The sequence below is a fragment of the Capsella rubella genome, unplaced genomic scaffold (assembly GCF_000375325.1).
Source record: "Capsella rubella cultivar Monte Gargano unplaced genomic scaffold, Caprub1_0 scaffold_7, whole genome shotgun sequence".
In the NCBI taxonomy this organism is placed as follows: Eukaryota; Viridiplantae; Streptophyta; class Magnoliopsida; order Brassicales; family Brassicaceae; genus Capsella; species Capsella rubella.
The window spans coordinates 17132184-17153356 of NW_006238917.1; the positions used below are offsets into that span (position 1 = coordinate 17132184).

The 21173-nt window shown below is 33.6% G+C and overlaps 3 protein-coding genes across 3 annotated transcripts; all 3 read left to right on the top strand.

The window, feature by feature from the left end:
- Positions 1-3606: 3606 nt before the first annotated feature.
- Positions 3607-4534, top strand: LOC17877511 (probable thionin-2.4). The gene is made up of 3 exons (XM_006284682.2): positions 3607-3932; positions 4037-4114; positions 4224-4534. Exons 1-3 carry the CDS (start codon positions 3707-3709, stop codon positions 4319-4321), a joined length of 402 nt encoding a protein of 133 aa, XP_006284744.1. The 5' UTR covers positions 3607-3706; the 3' UTR covers positions 4322-4534.
- A 12102-nt stretch (positions 4535-16636) lies between these two features.
- Positions 16637-17518, top strand: LOC111829335 (thionin-like). Its single transcript, XM_023778127.1, has 4 exons — positions 16637-16822; positions 16902-17000; positions 17115-17192; positions 17290-17518. Exons 1-4 carry the CDS (start codon positions 16687-16689, stop codon positions 17385-17387), a joined length of 411 nt encoding a protein of 136 aa, XP_023633895.1. The 5' UTR covers positions 16637-16686; the 3' UTR covers positions 17388-17518.
- A 1799-nt stretch (positions 17519-19317) lies between these two features.
- On the top strand, positions 19318-20075 carry LOC17879021 (thionin). Its single transcript, XM_023778132.1, has 3 exons — positions 19318-19580; positions 19695-19772; positions 19861-20075. The coding sequence occupies exons 1-3, from the start codon at positions 19355-19357 to the stop codon at positions 19956-19958; spliced, it is 402 nt and encodes a 133-aa protein (XP_023633900.1). The 5' UTR covers positions 19318-19354; the 3' UTR covers positions 19959-20075.
- The last annotated feature ends 1098 nt before the right edge of the window (positions 20076-21173 follow it).

Sequence of the window (21173 nt, forward strand, 5' to 3'; positions counted from 1 at the left end):
TGGCAAGATTGCATGTCCTCGCTGAATAAACCAAACATAGTAGTTAAACTTGGTTCATATTTTTAGGAGGATAGGGTTAAAATTGTCTACATAAAAAGAAAGCAAAATAATGATTTATGGATGTTAGATTCTTAATTAAATGGTCAACTAGGTCTATGAGTTATAATTTCCCTCTTATAAATACTCATTTTCTCATTCTCTCATTCCCTCCTCCTCTTCCACTTTCTCTCAAATCTTCTATAATTTTGTTTGTTTTGTTTTGTGTTTTTTTTTGTTGGTTATCTGTTGTTTGTGGTTGTATGAGTTGAAAAATAAAATTTAAATACCATTGTAAAAGTTTAATCTAAATTTTAATTTTAGACACTATATGATATATATTTACATTGTTGTATTGATTTTTTAAGATTTATCTCTATTGTCTATTATCTTATAATTAATCTCTCTCACTCTCTCTCTCTCTCTCTCTCTCTCTCTCTCTCTCTCTCTCTCTCTCTCTCTCTCTCTCTCTCTCTCTCTCTCACTACATTCATGTATCTTAAATATTTTTCTATTTTGTGTTATTATATGGATTGAAAATCAATGAAAGTATCATTTAAATAATTTGATCTTAATTTATTTTAGAAAGTATGATATATATCAAACTTAGTTTCAACTTTTATTTCTAATGCCTTATTATACATACTTTTTCAATTTTTATTTCTAATGCCTTATTATACATACTTTTCATACTTATGAGTATAAATGAAGAAAGTATGATATACCACATATGTAAAATAAAAGTTTTGATTGCTATATAAATAAAAGGTTCAATTTAAACCTTTAAAAATAACTTCTTCTATTTTTTAAAAAATCTCAAATATTTTTTTTGTAATTCAATTCAATATATGTATAATTATTTACTTTGTGATCCAATAGATTATTATATAAAAATTGTTATAATATGTAATTTATTTAAAATTTGAGGTCTAAGTGTTTAAAAGAAACAAAAAGTACTTGATTTTACAAATTTGGTCTTTAAAGTTTTATTTTTTAAAAGTCATACCGTTCATAAAAGTTAAATTTAGTTTAATTCATTCATCAATTGAGTAGACAGTGAATTAATGAGCTTCTAAAATCCTATTAAATTATGAGATTTAATAAGGTATGAGTTCTACAATAATATCATATACACTCTACACTCTTAGTAACTTAACCATTTGTTCTAAATAATAGTCTTTCTTTTCATAACAATATAAATATCTACCCCAAGTTAGAATTTCCTAGAGAGACCGAACATAAATTCGATTTCTTAAGAGCAATTCATGATTGTTGTCATGTACATATAATTGATATATAACTTCGTTCATCTTCTTTGTTAATGTTGAGGTAAACATGTGATGCCTTTTTAATATAAATTCATTTCTTTAGCTTTTATAGTAATGTAAATCTTTATGTTTGTTCTTAAATGTTTTCAATATTAGTTTTATTTTTGAACAAATTCTACATAAAAAATTCTTACTATATAAAAAAGGATCTCATCTACGTATATGTGAACAAATTTGTATTACTTTGTTTTGATCTCATTCGGTTTCATATTTTTTAAATATATATTTTATTTACTTTTACTGTTTATAATGTACACATATATGTTTTATATTAACAATTACTTATAAACTATATATATCTTAATGTAGTTTTCAATTTATATTGCAAATTAATATTTCATATACAACCGACGCATTGCGTGGGTAACTTTCTGATGAGTTAATATATTTGTGAATTCGTTTTAATTACTGAGCCTAATTGTGTGTTCTGTCGAAGAGTGAGCTATTTTTTTTCCCTGTGAAGCTTAATTAGTTTCTTATGATCATATAAAGCAATGCGTACATAATCACTTTAGTTGTTTTTATAATGCTACATAGACAACAATTTATGAGGTTAAAAATCCAAAATTTTGATAAATTATTTCATTTAATTTACGTTATATTTTTTTATTTTTAATTGGCACTAGATAAAGTGTATTCTTGACTGAATTTTTAAGTATTGTTTCTACGTACTCCATTTTAAGCATTTGTTTGCCATGCGTGAAATAGATTCAATCAAAGTTGTGTTTAAAAAAAAAAAAAGAGATATCGATTTATATATAAGAAAACAGATCAAGATTACAATAGTTGAAGCTAGTTAGAGCAGAGAATACATGAGAGACAGATTTCAAAAACCTAATGTTGAAGCCAATCAAAGTTGTTGAAAAACATTTCTGCAAAACACATTTATTATGTACGAAAATACAACAATGTAACTGTTTCATTTTGCTATTAAAAAACTCACTGAACAATCCGAAATTAGCTTGTCATACGATGGGAAGCTCCAGTATCCGAGAATATACTTTTCTTTTATAAACTAAAATAAAAAAGATAGGTATAATTTTCTTGCATAATATAGTTATCGAACATGTTTACATGTAAAAATTGTCAAGTGGTTTTGAGTTTAAAGCATTTTTTGTAAACTCATCATCTCAATCATCTCATGTTATTGGTAACTTTCTTTTTCAAATTATTAACTCTCATATAATTTTTGTTAACTTTCTTTTTCAATCATCTCAAAGTTTATAGAGAGAGAATACTTATAATACAAACTCTAATATAAACAAAATTAGTATAATTAAGAACGTACATAATAATAACACGGTTAGTAAGATCATACAGAATATAACCAGCAAAACTCACACGAAATATATAATAGTGAATCAAAAGAATGACAAAAAGAATAAAAAAAGATAGGGTTGGACAGACATTTATTTGGCATTTATTTGGTCCTTGATGTATATATATTATATGGTCCCGACTATAGAGAGCATGTGATAAATTTGGCATTTATTTTGTCCCGACTATATATTCTATTTTTTTTTTAAATAATATAAATTAGATTCAAAAGAATTTTTTTTTTACAACTCGTGCAGGTTTGTTTGAAATCTAAAACTAGGAAGGAAATTTAGAAAAGAAAGCTTAATCTGTAGAGTAAAACCAAAACTACAAGAAAACATGCATTTAGCGATTGTAGAATTAGTCGCTAAATAATCCAACATAATTGTGTTTTACGACTATTTACGACTATGTAAATAGTTAGTCGCTAATAGGAATAGTCGCCATATTATAGTCGTTATACGCCCATACGCACAAAAAAAGAATAAGTAATCGCGAGATTCCAGAGCATTATCACAGAGAACGCACCTTCCCCAACCACCATTGTTCCATTGCATCATACGGTCACCTGTAGCGAGCTAACCACGTCCAAAGGCAAACTTTGGTGTGGCGTGGCGGAAACACAGTCCCTTAGACCAAAACACCTCAGCTATATATTACATTCAAATCTCCAATACAAAACAAAATGTTGATTAAAACAAAAAGAATCACAAAAGACGTTCTATCAAATTATAATTGGATTTTTTCCATCATCTCGACATAACTAGAAGAGATTTAGTTATAACTAATAACTAGAAACTCCTACCAACCACAATAAAGATTTCAACTATCCTTTAAGATAAGGTTGGTTTACACAGCATGGACAGACAGTCTATAGAGAGTAAGTGATATCAAACGAAGTTTGTGGTTACCAAACTTAAACCAACTAGTATTTAAGGGAGCCTTGTTCCATTACCAATTCATCAATTCAAACTTATAACTCTCTACATATACATACTGCAATCAAACAACCGATCAATCAAAAGATGGAAGGCAAAACTTTGATTGTAAGTGTTCTCGTTATGAGCCTCTTCATGGCACAAATCCAAGTTGACGCTAAGAGCTGCTGTCCTACCAGCACTGCTAGAAATATCTATAATACTTGCCGCGTTGTGGGAGGTTCCAGGCCATCATGTGCAGGCCTCAGTGGCTGCAAAATCGTTGATGGGTCATGTCCTAACGGATACACTAACGAGAATCTTGAAAACACAGGTAAAAAATACAATATTATGCTTTATTATGTACGTTGTGTGTCTAGCTTATTGTCTTAAAAGATAAATCAAGATTTAATTGTTTCTTTTGTGTTTTGTCTCAAGGTGATGTTGTTAGTGGATACTGCAAGGTTGGATGTGTATCCTCTGTGTGCGGTGGTTTAACCACTCTCCAAAACTCTGGTAAAGCTAACTCTCAAAACTCCTTATCATTACTATCATTTGTTTTTAAAATAATAAACAAGAGAACATATATATGATATACATTTTCAAATTTTGTTTCGATAACTAGATGCAAGTGAAATCGTGAATGAAGCTGCTGGAAACTGTGCCTTGGCGTGTTCTAAAGTCTGCAACAAAGGTTCGATGAATGCAGTTGGAACTGCCTAGACAACCTTATTCACAAAGATACGAAGTACATCATCTATGGAGTGTTGTTTTTCATGTTTTTCATGTTTTCATCAATAATTGTCGTGTATGTGAGAAAAATGTAGAAGGTTATCGATCCCTAGATTGCATATGCCTTCTATTCCCTATGTTTTCAATAATATGTAATTGTGTCGTGATATTTTACGTTCAACCATTGAAGTTACTTTGTGCCTAGCTATATTACATAGTATCAACCATTTTACCAAACTATTTGATTAATATTCACATAAAAATTCAATCTAAAAGACGAGACTGAAAAAAACATGTTAAATTCAACGAATTTAATTATGTGTTATATGAGTTTTTGCAGGCTATTTAAGTAAAAATATATAAAAAAAGATGCATTGTTTATATTTTTTTAAACATATCTCTGATAAATGATACAATATTCACTAAAAATATCTGATTGAATCAATAAACAACAGATGATGGTTTTGGTTGGTCATATAGCTTACGGTTTTGTGTGTATCAGATTTATCCCTACTATAGTAAAAGAGAAGTACACAAGGGATTCGGGTCGGTTTTTTTAAAGAATTCCGAGTTAAATTTTCAATCGGATAGTTGCCATTATTAAACTAAGTAAAAAGACAGCTTATTTTAAGGAATTATGGTAAAAATTACCTAAAATAGATCTCAATCTTTAGAAAAATATTTAAATATGTAAATTATACCACAATCTTGTGATTTTATTGTTAATCGATTCAAAATTTTATTAAATATCATAACTATAAAATCTTAATAGTTACGATTTAGTTATTTAAATATAGAATATGAATTTTTGAAATATGTAAAATTTTAAATAGAAAATGCATGATTCAAATAATAAAATTACATATTCGTTAAAAATAGGTGGTGTATAAAAAATCTAAGAGTGAACATTTATTTACCTAAATATATGAAGATTTAAAAAAAATATATATAACCAAAAAAGAGATTGCTATATAAAAAGTAAAAAAAAACGTATTTACTATTTAAAAATTAAGTGTATATATAGCAAAATCTAACACCATTTTATATATGACAAAAAAAACTCTGCTTTACCGAATATATAACACCATTTTAATATAGTTTCTAAATTATTTTCGAATTTATAAGAAAAAACATTAATACATAAATGTAACTATAGATCCTAATTATTAAAAAAATCCAAATACTAATTAATCAATTTTTATTCAACTCTAGGTTATTTTAATACACTTTGCCAAAAATTTGACACCAAATATACATTTTGAAATAATATATGTTGATTATAAAATAAACAAAATAAGAACAAATACTATATAACACGTTAAATAAAAACCCAAAATCCTTCACCCTGTAGCGCGGGTCCGATAACAAAATTCTGATACACAAAATAACAAAACCGATACTTTTCCTCCGCGATGTAGCGCGGTTCCGGACCTAGTTGTTTTGTATTAAATGAGATAATATATTTGTGAATTCGTTTTAATTACTGAGCCTAATTGTGTGTTTTGTCGAAGAGTTAACTATATGTTTTTCCCTGTGAAGCTTAATTAGTTTCTTATGATCATATAAAGCAATGCGTACATAATCGCTTTAGTTGTTTTTATAAATGCTACATAGACAACAATTTATGAGGCTAAAAATACAAGTTTATGATATATTATTTCATTTAATTTACATTATATTTTTTTTATTTTTAATTGGCACTATATAAAGTGTGTTCTTGACTATATTTTCCTCTATCATTGTATTCATAACAGTCATTTTAAGTGCTTTTCATTCTCTTCCTTTGGAAATTGTTGACTAGGGTCGTTAGATAGACTTTATAATGCCTATTGATTATTTCGTTGGCTTTGAAAGAACTTGATAATTGACTGATTAGTAAAGGGCTTTGAAAGCATAACCAAAGTCTTTGTATGAGTCACTTTTGATATTAATAAATGATAAACCAAAAAGAGACAATCTTAATTGCCCAAAATAACTTGTGTCATGCTAGAGAAGAGGACTCTCATTATCTCTTGTTCGGATACATAAGTGAGATCTCCCGCCTTGTCGATAGATCCCCTGTTTTGATTCCGCCTCTACATTACTTAGACAACCATATCCATGACGATACGATCTATGTACATCATCTTGGTCTGTTGTTTTTCAGGATTTAAATCACTGTCATGTATGTGACAAAAAATGTAGAAGGTTATCGATCCTTAGATTTTATATGCCTTCTATTCCCTATAATATTCTAATTAGTAATTGTGTCGTGCTATATGCTTTCACTCAACGACCATTCTAGTCGCTCTGATCTGCTTTACTAAATTATACAAAATATTATCCAACTCTTAAACTCAATTATTTTAGAAGAAATTTGCCACAATAGTACGTTTTTAAAAATAAGTAATATATGGGTATATATATGTCAGTGAAACAAACTTACAACAAAGGTTAATAAGTTTTTGCAAACATTAAAACAGTGTGAGAACCTAGTTTGCAAGTCATTGAAGTGCACTTATTTTTTCGGTCAAGGGTTTTGAGATAATTAAGTGTGTTTATATTGGAATAGTCTTACGATGGATAGCTTTCAGGGCAAGGGTCTTTATGTAAATTTAAGCATTTGTTTTTTACGTAAATTTCATCATTTACTGAGTTGAGTGGTTAAGTATTGTTTCTACGTACTCCAACTTAAGCATTTGTTTGCCTAGATTGTAAGTCGCAACTAATTTTCAAGACAATGCTTCATTAAACATGGAATTCATAATAGTCGAGTTGCAGGAAATATGGCGATACATGCAGAGAAGATTAAAAAAAAATTACATCCGTAAAGTATAGACACTGTCACAGTCTTTCCAGGCTCAAATCAAAGTTGTATTTTTTTTTTAAAAAGAGATACCGATTTATATATAAGAAAACAGATCAATATTACAATAGTTGAAGGTAGTAAGAACAGAGAATTCATGAGAGACAGATTTCAAAAACCTAATGTTGAAGCCAATCAAAGTTGTTGAAAAACATTTCTGCAAAATACATTTGTTATGTACGAAAATACAACAATGAAACTGTTTCATTTTGCTTATTACAAAACCCACTGAACAATCCGAATTTGGCGTGTTATTACGATGGGAAGCTCCAGCAGTATCCGAGAAAATACTTTTCTTGTATAAACTAAACTAATATAGTCATCGAACACGTTTACATGTAAAAATTGTCAAGTGGTTTTGATTATAAAGCTTTTTTTTTTGTAAACTCATCATCTCAATCATCTCATGTTATTGGTAACTTTTTTTTTTTCAAATGATTTAGCATTTATTTGGTCCCAACGTGTTATTCAAAAAAGGATAGGGTTGGTCCATGGACAGACAGACTATAGAGAGCGTGTGATAAATTAAGCATTTATTTGTATATATATTATTCATTTTTTTTAAATAATGTTAAATTCTATTCAAAAGAAATTTTTTACAACTCGTGCAGCGTTTGTTTGAAATCTAAAACTGATAAGGCAATTTGGAAAACAAAGCTTAGTTTGTATAGTAAAACCAAAACTGAAGCCCGTTGTCGTAGCGCCGGTCTCCAACGAGGCAAATAGTCGAATATATGTTTCTCATTTGCATATCTATCCAAGTTATAAGCAGGGAAGTTGAGTTCGGATTCTCGCGTGTCTCCTTCCATTTTGCTCCTTCTAAATAGTCTAAATAGCCATTTGTAGAGAAATTAGACTTGAAGATGTTCTTAGCTACTGCTGCCCAAAATTCACCCCCGTACGCACAAGTAATCCCGAGATTCCAGAGCATTATCACAGAGAACGCACCTTCCCGAACCACCATTGTTCCATTGCATCATACGGTCACCTGTAGCGAGCTAACCACGTACAAAGGAAAACTTTGGTGTGGCGTGGCGGAAACACAGTCCCTTAGACCAAAACACCTCAGCTATATATTACATTCAAATCTCCAATACAAAACAAAAAGTTGATTAAAACAAAAAGAATCACAAAAGACGTTCTAACAAACTACAATTGGATTTTTGCCATCATCTAGACATAACTAGAAGAGATTTAGTTATAACTAATAACTAGAAACTCCTACCAACCACAATAAAGATTTCAACTATCCATTAAGATAAGGTTGGTTCACAGTCTATAGAGAGCATGTGATATCAAACGAAGTTTGTGGTTACCAAACTTAGACGAACTAGTATATAAGGGAGCCTTGTTCCATCACCAATTCATCAATTCAAACTTATAACTCTCTAAATATACATATTGCAATCAAACAACCGATCAATCCAAAGATGGAAGGCAAAACTTTGATTCTAAGTGTGCTCGTTATGAGCCTCTTCATGGCACAAATCCAAGTTGACGCCAAGGTCTGCTGTCCTACCACCACTGCTCGAAATGTCTATAATTATTGGGATATTATTTATCATAGTAAATCATATCCCACAATTATCGTACATAGACTTATTTGTTACCTATTCTGCAATGTAAATTATCTGCATATCTTTACTCTTTAGACTAGGTCATCAAGTCCTTGTAATATATAAGTATGTAATGGCCTCTCAATGAAATACGCAGAACACATTCATTCTCTGTCTGTTTATGGTATCAGAGCGGGTCGAAACAGTTTTTTTGATTTTCTCTTAGTTTCTCTCTGCAACTCGATCATGGCTGCAACCAACGAACCAAACACGAACACGAACCCGATGACCGGCGAGGTGAGACGCAAAATCTCTCCCTACGACTTGAGTGCTGCGGACAATCCGGGCGCTGTGATATCACTACCTTTGTTGAAAGGACCGAATTATGAAGAATGGGCTTGTGGATTGAAGACAGCTCTTTGCTCACGAAAGAAGTTTGGATTTCTCGATGGCTCCATTGCTCGTCCTGCTGATGGATCTCCTGATCTGGAAGATTGGCTAACCATTCAAGCCTTGCTCGTATCATGGATTCGCATGACAATTGATCCTTTGCTGCGGTCCAACGTTTCTCATCGTGATGTGGCTAAGGACTTGTGGGATCACTTGAAGAAACGATTTTCGGTGACTAATGGACCACGGATTCAGCAATTGAAGGCAGAGCTCGCCTGTTGCAAGCAAAGAGGTCTCGCCATTGACGCGTATTACGGAAAATTGAATCGCATTTGGGATAACATGGCGCATCACAGACCTTTGCGTGTTTGTAAATGCGGTAAGTGTGAGTGTAATCTCACTGTGCTTCAAGAACAAGATCGTGAGGAGGATAAGGTTCATGATTTTTTGGCTGGTCTTGATGATGCATTCAAGACAGTTCGATCCAGCCTCGTGTCTCGTCTACCCATTCCGTCCATGGAGGAGGTGTATAATGTTGTTCGTCAAGAGGAGGATTTGAAGACAAATGTCAAACAAAGTGAAGAAGTTGCTGAAGTCACAGCATATGCGGTACAACAACGACATCGCACCAACCCCTCTGCTCGTTCTGATGACGCTCAACCAGTGTGCAAGCACTGCAGTCGAACTGGTCACTCCTCCGATAGCTGCTTTGCGGTTGTCGGGTATCCGGAGTGGTGGGGTGATCGTCCAAGGAGCAGAACGGTTCAAGGTCGTGGACGTGGACAATCTGCTGGACGTGGTCGTGCCTATGCAAACGTAGTTCATGTTCCTAATGTGACGCCTCAGGAACATGCAAATTATGTGATCACGGACAAAGATCGTGATGGAGTGACTGGTTTAAATGAGCTTGAGTGGCAGAACCTGAAGAAGCTTTTAAATGGTGGTGCAAGCACAAGTCATGAAAAGCTTTCTGGTAAGTGTTTTTCTCCTTCTTGGATATTAGATACAGGAGCTTCACATCATCTAACAAGTAATTACAAAACTCTTACCAATGTAAGAGAAATGGAACCTGTATTGGTGATTTTAGCGGATGGTCGTGAACGCATATCATGTCAAGAGGGGACTGTTGTATTGGGTAGCAATCTGGTCTTGAAATCAGTGTTTTTTGTGGAAGAGTTGCAAAGTGATCTTATTTCAGTGGGGCAGTTATTGGATGAGAATAATTGTATTGTACAATTAGCTGATCAGTTCCTTGTGATTCAGGACCGCGCTTCGCGGACGATGATTGGAGCTGGTAAACGAGACAATGGAACCTACCGTTTTTGCAGAATGGAGTCGGTAGCGTTAGTCACAACAAAGGAGATGAAGGCTTATGAGTTGTGGCATAATAGGCTTGGACATCCATCTGCGAGAGTAGTTGGTTCACTTCCGCAAGTGTCTGTTTCTGTTGATTCTGATTCTTTCAATAAAGCGTGTGATGTATGTTTCCGCGCTAAGAAAACAAGATCGTGTTTTCCTACTAGTGATAATAAAACAACATCCGTTTTTGAGCTTATACATTGCGATCTTTGGGGTCCGTATCGAACTCCGTCTTCTTCTGGTGCTCGTTATTTTCTAACGGTCGTTGATGATTTCTCCCGTAGTGTATGGATTACTCTTCAACATGACAAAACTGAGACATCATCTAATCTAAAAAATCTGATTGCAATGGCTGAGAGACAATTTTCGAAGAAAGTTAAACGCATCAGAAGTGATAATGGGACTGAGTTCACATGTTTGGGAGCATTCTTTCGCAGTCAGGGAATTATTCATGAGACATCTTGTGTAGCAACACCACAACAGAACGCCCGTGTTGAGAGAAAGCATCGACATATTCTCAACGTAGCTCGCGCTTTACGGTTTCAGTCGCATTTGCCTATAACCTTCTGGGGAGAATGTATTCTCACAGCTGGATATTTGATCAACCGTACTCCGAATTCAGTGCTTAATGGGGTCACGCCATATGAGAAGTTACATGGTACTGCTCCAAGTTTTGATCATTTAAAGGTGTTTGGGAGTCTTTGTTATGCGTACAATCAAACGCATAATGGAGATAAATTTGAGTCTCGGAGTCGTAAGTGCATTTTTGTGGGATATCCATACGGGAAGAAGGCATGGCGACTCTATGATCTTGATACAAATGTTTTTTTTTGTATCCAGGGATGTTCGATTTTGTGAAACAGAGTTTCCTTATGATGATGCTGCAATTGATCGTGGTTCAGTCGATCCCAACAGAGAAGAAGGAGAGGCATTATGGGCTCCTTTCTCCTCTAGCCCAGCTGAAGATGTTGATATACGGCCTTTATCATCTCCTACTTCTTCTCTCGGCCCAACACAGATAGAAAGCCCATTAACATCGTCCTCCTCTGCTCTCAATCCAGTGCTCGACGATCCTCTTCCGTCTCCCTCACCTTCGATTACTCCACCTACATCACCGGTTTCTGCTCCGGTGGTCTCACCTGTCACCTCTCCATCTTCGTCAGATGCTGAGGACGAGAACGACCAACTACCAGAGGCGGTTCCTCTTCGCCGTGGTAATCGACCTCGACAGCCACCAATCAAATTCCGTGACTATCAAACTAATACAGCTCAGATAAGGATGTTGGGTACGTCAAAATCTTTGTATCCAATTCAAAATTATGTGAGTTGTGCACGTTTTTCATCCACTCATCGTGCCTATTTGGTGGCCATTACGGATGTCTTTGAGCCAAAGACATATAATCAAGCAGTTAAGAGCAAAGTTTGGACAACTGCTATGGATTCTGAGGTTCGTGCTTTGGAGGAAAATCAGACATGGACGCTTGAGGATCTCCCTCCTGGCAAGAAAGCAATAGGATCGAAATGGGTTTACAAAGTAAAACACAATGCAGATGGGACTGTTGAACGCTACAAAGCGCGTTTGGTAGCTCTTGGTAATAAACAAATCGAAGGAGTTGATTATGGAGACACGTTTGCACCGGTAGCTCGGATGCAAACTGTGCGTATGTTTCTTGAAGTTGCTGCGGGTAACGCTTGGCCAGTCCATCAGATGGATGTCCACAATGCGTTCCTACACGGGGATCTCTCTGAGGAGGTCTACATGAAGCCTCCCCCAGGTTATTTTACTAATGGTGAAAAGCTGGTTTGTCGACTTCGGAAGTCTCTCTATGGTCTTAAACAAGCACCTCGTTGTTGGTTTGAAAAGTTGACAACTGCTCTTCGTGACTATGGCTTTCTTCAGTCTCTTTCGGATTACTCCCTCTTTGTTTTTGACAAAGGAGGGATACGGATTAACATATTGATCTATGTTGACGATATGATTTTGTCTAGTAACTCGACTGAGGCGCTTTCTGGTTTCAAAAGCTATTTGGCGTCGTGTTTTAAAATGAAAGATTTAGGCGCTCTTAAGTATTTTTTGGGCATCGAAGTCTCGAGAAGTTCACAAGGTTTCTATTTAAGTCAGCGGAAATATGCTCTTGAAATAGTTGCTGATGCTGGATTGCTAGGTTGCAAACCAGACGCCTTTCCTCTAGAACAGCACAACAAGCTTGCGTTGTCTACTTCTTCTCTCTTACCCGAACCGGAGCAGTATCGTCGTCTGCTAGGTCGTCTCCTATACTTAGCTGCTACACGGCCGGATCTCACTTTCAGTGTTCAGTTTCTCGCTCAATTTATGAAAGAACCACGCGAGGATCACTGGGAAGCTGCGCTTCGTGTTGTTCGCTACATAAAGGGAAATCCAGGCCAAGGTATTTTGTTGAGCGCTAAGAGAGATTTTCAGATTACAGGCTGGTGTGACTCTGATTATTCGACTTGTCCCCTTACAAGAAGGTCAGTTTCTGGTTATTTTGTTCAAGTGGGCACATCACCAATATCATGGAAGACGAAGAAACAGAAAACGGTTAGTATGTCCTCTGCTGAAGCTGAATATCGTGCTATGGCTTTTATCACAAAGGAACTCATTTGGCTAAAGAGAGTTCTGTCTGATCTTGGTGAAACTCACTCTCAACCAATGCGTCTCTATTGTGATAGCAAGTCTGCAATTCACATTGCCACGAACCCGGTCTTTCATGAACGTACGAAGCATATCGAGAATGACTGTCACTTTGTACGTGATGAGATCAAATCTGGTAATCTTCATCTACTTCATGTTCAAAGCAACTCTCAACTAGCGGATATTTTCACAAAGCCACTTGGTCGTCATAGCTTTGAAGATTTTTGCTCCAAACTGGGCATTTTGAATCTCCATGCTCCAGTTTGAGGGGGGGTATTGGGATATTATTTATCATAGTAAATCATATCCCACAATTATCGTACATAGACTTATTTGTTACCTATTCTGCAATGTAAATTATCTGCATATCTTTACTCTTTAGACTAGGTCATCAAGTCCTTGTAATATATAAGTATGTAATGGCCTCTCAATGAAATACGCAGAACACATTCATTCTCTGTCTGTTTAATAATACTTGCCGCCTTCCCGGAGCACCCATGTCAGTATGTGCTGGCCTCAGTGGCTGCAAAATCGTTGATGGGTCATGTCCTAACGGATATCCTAACGAGAATCTTGAAAACACAGGTAAAAAAAAAACAATATTATGCTTTAGTATGTACGTTGTGTGTCTAGCTTATTGTCTTAAAAGATAAATCAAGATTTAATTGTTTCTTTTGTGTTTTGTCTCAAGGTGATGTTGTTAGTGAATACTGCAAGGTTGGATGTGTATCCTCTGTGTGCGGTGCTTTATCCACTCTCCAGAACTCTGGTAAAACAACTCTCGAAACTCTTTTATCATTACTATCATTTGTTTTAAAAATAATAAACAAGAGAACATATATATGATACATTTCAAATTTTGTTTCGATAACTAGATGCAAGTGAAATCGTGAATGAAGCTGCTGGAAACTGCGCCTTGGCGTGTTCTAAAGTCTGCACCAAGGGTTCGATGAATGCAGTTGGAACCGCCTAGACAACCTTATTCACAAAGATACGAAGTACATCATCTATGGAGTGTTGTTTTTTCATGTTTTCATCAATAATTGTCAGTGTATGTGACAAAAATATAGAAGGTTATCGATCCTTAGATTGCATATGCCTTCTATTACCTATCTTTTCAATAATATGTAATTGTGTCGTGATATTTTTCGTTCAACCAATAAAGTTGCTTTTTGCTTAGCTATATTACATAGTATCAACCATTTTACCAAACTATTTGATTAATATCACATAAAACTAAATTTAAAAGACGTGACTGAAAAAACATGTAAAATTTCAAAAATGATGCTTTCGATGTTGGTCATATAGCTTACGGTTTTGTGTGGATCAGATTTATTGTTTTGTATTAAAGGAGATAATATATTTGTGAGTTCGTTTCAATTACTGAGCCTAATTGTTTGTTTTGTCGAAGCGTTAGCTATTGTTTTCCCTAAGCTTGATTAGTTTTTGTAAGATCATATAAAGCAATGCGTACATAATTACTTTAGTTGTTTTTATAATGCTACATAGACAACAATTTATGAGGCTAAAAACACAAATTCATTATAATCTACCTTCAATTTTGATGTTTTTTTTTTGGCACTATAAAGTGTGTTATCAGTCATCTTCGAATTTAGCTCGTTCTTGACTATATTTTCCTCGATCATTATCTTCAGAATAGTCACTTTGCTTAGAGATTTTTGATACTATGTCAATCTTTGAACTTTTTTTCTTGGTAATGATACTGTTCCAATACAATACAAACTAAATGTGAGAAGGAAAATAAAATAAGCATAAAATTGTCAAGCAGTTAGTTTAAAGCTTATGTAATTAGCACTTTCATCATCTCAATGATCTTCATGTTATTGATAATCACATGCAGAAATTTGTTTAGAATTGTTAGCACACCACTCAAATTATTAGGCAACAAGCATTTATTTGGTTCCAACGTATATTATTTAAATCTCCAATACAAAACAAAAAGAGCTGCTGCGGTCTTCTTCTTTTTGGTCGGAAAGTGAGACCACAACAAGGGGATCTTGGATGTGGAAAAAGTTGCTCAATTATAGAACGCATGCTAAAGCGTTTCACAAAATGGTAGTTGGAGATGGTGCTCACACTTCTTTCTGGTATGATCACTGGTCTTCTCTGGGCTGTTTCCATGATTTGCTTGGGGATAGAGGATTTATTGCTCTCGGTATTCCTTCCAACGCCACAGTTGCTATGGTTTTACAAACTCATACTCGGCGCTCTCACCGAACCGCCTTGTTGAATCAGATTGAGCTGGAAGTCGCAATGCTCCGGGATCGTGGCCAAGTTTATTGTCAAGACAATGCTTTATGGCGAGCTTCGGATAACAAGTATGTGCCTTGGTTCTCCACTGCTGAGACCTGGCAGCAGATTCGGCGTGTGGGTTTACAAGTGAGTTGGTACAGGGGCATTTGGTTCTCCAACTCTATACCGAAATGTTCTTTCATCCTTTGGTTAACAGCTCGCAATAGGCTCACCACCGGGGATCGCATGCAGGCTTGGAACAGAGGTGTTAACCCTGCTTGTGTGCTCTGTCGGAAACCTTTGGAGACACTTCCGCATCTATTCTTTGGTTGCCCCTACTCTTCACGGATATAGCATGCTCTAACTCACAAATTGTTGATGCGGCACTATTCTATTTCATATACACAAGTCATCCATCTGCTCTCGGGTTCTTGTTTTCAAGGTACTACCCGCTACCTCTTGCGTCTTGTCTTCCAAGCAACGGTCCACACACTTTGGATGGAGCGCAACAGACGTCGACATGGCGACACACCAAGCACCACTGATCAGCTCACCCGTTTCTTAGACCGTTTGATACGTAATAAACTCCTTTCAATGCAAGCAACCACAACAAAGTTTGGTGATGGACTTCAGCTTTGGGTAGCGGGTAGCTAATCCCCTCCAAAAATTTCAAAACTTTTAATGTTTTTTAAATTAAGTTTTTGATTTAAGGATGCATTTATTGTAAAAAGGACACTTTTTTGTTTTGAATATATTTTCACATTCATGCAAAAAAAAAAAAAACAAAAAGAAACACAAAACACGTTTGTAACAAACTATTTGGATTTTTGTGCCATCAGCTAGACAGTAACTAGAAGAGATTTGATTATTAACTTATAACCACAAGAGTCAATAGAGTTGGTTAAAAAATAAATTAAGAAACACAAACACACGTTGTAACAAACTACTCATACATTTTCTTAATTCTTAATTCAAAATATTTCCACGAGAAGTGCTACAAACTTAATAGACATATATAACACTTATAATATAAATTCAAACGAAAATAATAGTGAATCCCTATTAAGTATCCTAATTAATTTAAAGCGTTAATCAAAAGAAAGTAAAAATGAACAAGAAGATTTCATCAATCCATCAAGATAAGGTTTGGTCCACGTCGCATGTACAGACAGAGTCTATAGAGAAAATGTGATAAACGTATCATATGAATTCTGTGGTTGCTAATCATAGACCAACTAGTATTTAAGCTTATAACTCCCCACATATACATTTTGCATTCAAACAACTGATCAATCGAAAGATGGAAGGCAAAACTGTGATTTTAAGTGTGCTCATAGTGAGTCTTGTCATGGCACAGATTCAAGTTGAAGGAAAGAGTTGTTGCCCTAACACGAGTGCTAGAAGCTGCTACAATTTATGCATTATTGCTGAAGCAGGTAGGCAAATTTCTTGTTAAATTTAATTAGTGCCCCATATAACTTTTAAATTTAACCAGTGCCCCATATATATTTTTAGTCCTAAATCCACCCTCCATCTGTACACAAATCTGTGGATGCAAATTTGTATCGGGAAAATGTCCTCCAGGATATCCACATGACATTCTCGAAAACTCTGGTAATTTAATTGCATCTTTTATTTCTTTGTTATTTCATTATGTTATATGTTTTACAAGTTGGACCAAGATTTTGATGCAACTTCTAAGAATTGTTTTATTATTTTTTATTTAAGGTGATGCTGTCAATGAATACTGCAAATTAGGTTGTGCATCCTCTGTGTGTGGTGCCTTAACCACTCTCCAGAACTCCGGTAACACAAAAACTCATTATTAATTATCAATATTATGATTAGATTTTTAGAAAAGGAGAAAAACGTATTAACTAAAAATATTGTTTCGATGAATTAGATGCAAGTGAAATTGTGAATGGAGCAGCTGTACAATGCACCAAGGCATGTTCTGAGTTCTGTACCAAGGGCTCATCCAATGCAATTGAAACTGCTTAAGAAGCATATATCCACGATCTATGTTTTCAATAATTGTCGTTGTATATGACAAAAAAATGCTAGAATCTTGAGTAAGCTTCTACTATTTCCAAGTTTTCTATGTGACATAGAAAAAAGTCATTGATCCCTAGATTGTGTACCCCTTCTACTTGCTATTGTTTAATATAAAGAATAATAATTATGTCTTTATCGACTATAATTAAAACAAACTCTCGCTTTAGCTTAATTTTCTAACAATCACTTCATATCTTAAAAACATCAAATGCCAACTTAGCAAAACTGTCAAGACTTACAAATCTCGAATTAAAGATATATATAAGCATACGACACCTTGAATGAACCATTAAGAATGCAATCGATAGGTTGAAGTAATGAAAAACTTTATAGTATATCATTTTGTCATCATGATTACTAGAGTAATAACTAATAACCCAATAGATTTTGACAACAAGGGAACTGTGAAATTATTGTTTTTGAACTTGAAAATAAAAATGTAAAGTAAACAGATAATTGAACTTATAAATTAAAACATTGGGTAGCAGGGTATTTCAACGAATCAATGACTAACAAATAAAAACAATAAAGGAAGGCAAAAATTCAGGCAAGACGACATGTTCTTAAACATGAACATAAATTCAGATTAATTCTCTGTTAAGACATTAGTCATTAAATTCAACTATTTAATTACTAAACTCTCATTTATAATTTTCTAGTCAAATTCTCTTCATCAAACAAGTTTATTTGGTTCACAAGACATTCTAAAATTAACTCTCGCAGGTTAGAATTACAATGCTCAATTAACATTCATTCAAGCATTTCATCGAACATCTCTAAACCATATAAAAGCCAACCATGTTTATCGTCGGATATGGTTGTCAGAAACGGCTATGTTTTTCTATAGAGCAACTGAGATCATGAACGTATAAAACATCAGTAAAAGTGATAAGATTTGAAATTGTTAACTCCCAAGACGGAATTTCCGTGAGATTTACTAACAATGAAATATTCTTTGACATATTATGATATGATAAAAGCTCTAACATAGTTTCGAACACATTGACATGTAAGCTCTTGTCGTAAACGAAAGTCAAAATATAAACTTATTTTTTTGGTAATACAAATATATTGTTCCATACAATACAAACTAAAAGTGACATGGAAAATAAAGTGGTTAGTTTAAAGCTTATGTAATTAGCACTTTGATCATCTCAATGATCTTGATCATGTGATCATGTGATTGGTAATCACATGCAGAAATTTGTTTCAAATTTCTAGCACACCACTCAAATTATTAGGCAACAACCATTTATTTGGTCCCAACATATGTTATTCAAATCTCCAATACAAAACAAAAGAGAACAAAAGGAAACACAAAACACGCTGGTAACAAACTATTTGGATTTTTGTATCATATTTTAATTTGCCATCAGTCTAGACAATAACTAGAAGAGTTTTGGCTATAACTTATAAACCACAAGAGTTAAGAATTGGTTAAAAAAATAAATTAAGTACCACAAAACACGTTGTAACAAACTACTATGTTCTTATCTTTCCCTCTTCAAACTAATCATACTCTTCTTAATTTTTAATTCTTAATTCAATATATTTACACGAGAAGTGCTACGAACTTAATAGACATATATAACACTTATAATATAAATTCAAACGCAAATAATAGTGAATCCCCTATTAATTATCCTAATTAATTTAAAGCGTTAATCAAAAGAAAGTAAAAATGAACAAGAAGATTTCATCAATCCATCAAGATAAGGTTTGGTCCACGTCGCATGTACAGACAGAGTCTATAGAGAAAATGTGATAAACATATCATATGAAGTGTGTGGTTGCTAATCACAGACCAACTTGTATTTAACCGAGCCTTGTTTCATCAGTACCATTTCATCAATACAACCTTATATAACTCCCCACATATACATTTTGCATTTAAACAACTGATCAACAGAAAGATGGAAGGCAAAACTATGATTTTAGGTTTGCTCATAGTGAGTCTTGTCATGGCACAGATACAAGTCGAAGCAAAGAGTTGTTGTCCGAACACGACTGCTAGAAATTGTTACAATGTATGCCGTTTACCTGGAACTCCTAGGCCAACTTGTGCAAGCCTCTGCGGATGCAAAATTGTCGAGGGGCCAACATGTCCTCCAGGACCACGTGACATTCTCGAAAACTCTGGTAGTTTAGTTTAATTTTTATTTCTTTGTTCTTTCATTATGTTATATCTTTTACAGGTTGGACCAAGATTTTGATGCATGTGTTCAAAAACTGTTTTATGTTTTTGTATTTAAGGTGATGCTTTTAACGAATACTGCAAGTTGGGTTGTGCATCATCTGTGTGTGGTGCCTTAACCACTCTCCAGAATTCCGGTAATGCAAAAACTTATTAATATTACTATTAAATTTATAGAAAAAGAGAAAAACATATTAATTCTAATATTGTGTGTGGGTGATTTAGATGCAAATGAAGTTGTGAATGGAGCAGCTGTACAATGCACCAAGGCATGTTCTGAGTTATGTACCAAGGGCTCATCCAATGCAGTTGAAACTGTATAAGAAGCACATCCATGATCTATGTGTTGTTGTTTTCCCAGTTTTCAATAATTTTCGTGTAAGTGACCAAAAAATGCTAGACACTTGAGCTAGCCTTCTAAATAAAGAATAATAATGTGACCTTACATATAATAAAAACAAACTCTCACTTTAACTTTATTTTCTTACAATCACTTCATATCTTGACAAGATAAAATGACAACTTAGCAAAACTGTCAAGACATACAAATCTCAAATTATATACCTACTAGAAAGTTGCCCACGCGATGCGTGGGTTATACATGAAATGTTAATTAAAAATTATATTAAGTTATATGTAGTGTATAAGTGTTAATATATGTTTTGAAAATAATTTTAAAACAAAATAATATGTTTATATTCATTATGTGTATTACAAAATAATATTAATTTTTATGTTTAAAACAAAATAATTAACGCACAAACAAAATTGAACGCGATTGCAAAATTAGTATAAAACATATTTTGTGTACATTGTAAACATTAAAAATAAACGAAAAGTATATTTGGAAAATATAGAACTGAATGAGATCTAAACAAAGTAATACAAAATTAGCACATACAAAATTATGAGCATTTGTTACTCACCTTATATTTTATCATAACCTAAAAGTAACTTAAATTTTAAAAATGATCAAGTTAAACTTTTCAAAATATCAAATTAAAAGATTTCATTTGAAACATATGATATATTGTTTTCAACTTTATTTAGAAAATATTTTTCAATTTAGATTATAAAAGCATTTAAACTATAGTTATGTAAAAACTAAAAAGAGAGATCATAAGCCAAATAAACAGAAGAAGATTACATGAGAAGAAGAACTTTGATATTTTTATATTCTATTTGATTGTAAATGAAGCTGACATAGGAGGTAGATGAGAATATATATATATATATATATATATATATATATATAGACTTTTTAATGTAGCATTAGTTTAGTTTTAAAATTACTACTAAATTTTTTTAAAACAAATATGCATGAAGATTTACATTACTATAAAAGCTAAATAAATGAATCCAAACTAAAATAGCATAACATGTTTACATCAAAATTAACAGAGAAGATGAACAACGACATATATGTACATGATGGCGAATTTTTAGGTTTTTGCCCTTTTCATTTGATAAAAATAAAATTTTAACTCTGCTTACTATTATTATTTTATTTATAAATATAAATTACGAAATAGAAAGAA

Coding starts and splice junctions, on each gene's coding strand:
- LOC17879021 (XM_023778132.1), top strand. CDS start 19,355: ATGGAAGGCAAAACTATGATTTTAGGTTTGCTCATAGTGAGTCTTGTC. Junction 19,581..19,694: donor TGACATTCTCGAAAACTCTG/GTAGTTTAGTTT, acceptor TTTGTATTTAAG/GTGATGCTTTTAACGAATAC. Junction 19,773..19,860: donor AACCACTCTCCAGAATTCCG/GTAATGCAAAAA, acceptor TGGGTGATTTAG/ATGCAAATGAAGTTGTGAAT.
- LOC17877511 (XM_006284682.2), top strand. CDS start 3,707: ATGGAAGGCAAAACTTTGATTGTAAGTGTTCTCGTTATGAGCCTCTTC. Junction 3,933..4,036: donor CGAGAATCTTGAAAACACAG/GTAAAAAATACA, acceptor TTTTGTCTCAAG/GTGATGTTGTTAGTGGATAC. Junction 4,115..4,223: donor AACCACTCTCCAAAACTCTG/GTAAAGCTAACT, acceptor TTCGATAACTAG/ATGCAAGTGAAATCGTGAAT.
- LOC111829335 (XM_023778127.1), top strand. CDS start 16,687: ATGGAAGGCAAAACTGTGATTTTAAGTGTGCTCATAGTGAGTCTTGTC. Junction 16,823..16,901: donor ATGCATTATTGCTGAAGCAG/GTAGGCAAATTT, acceptor ATATATTTTTAG/TCCTAAATCCACCCTCCATC. Junction 17,001..17,114: donor TGACATTCTCGAAAACTCTG/GTAATTTAATTG, acceptor TTTTTATTTAAG/GTGATGCTGTCAATGAATAC.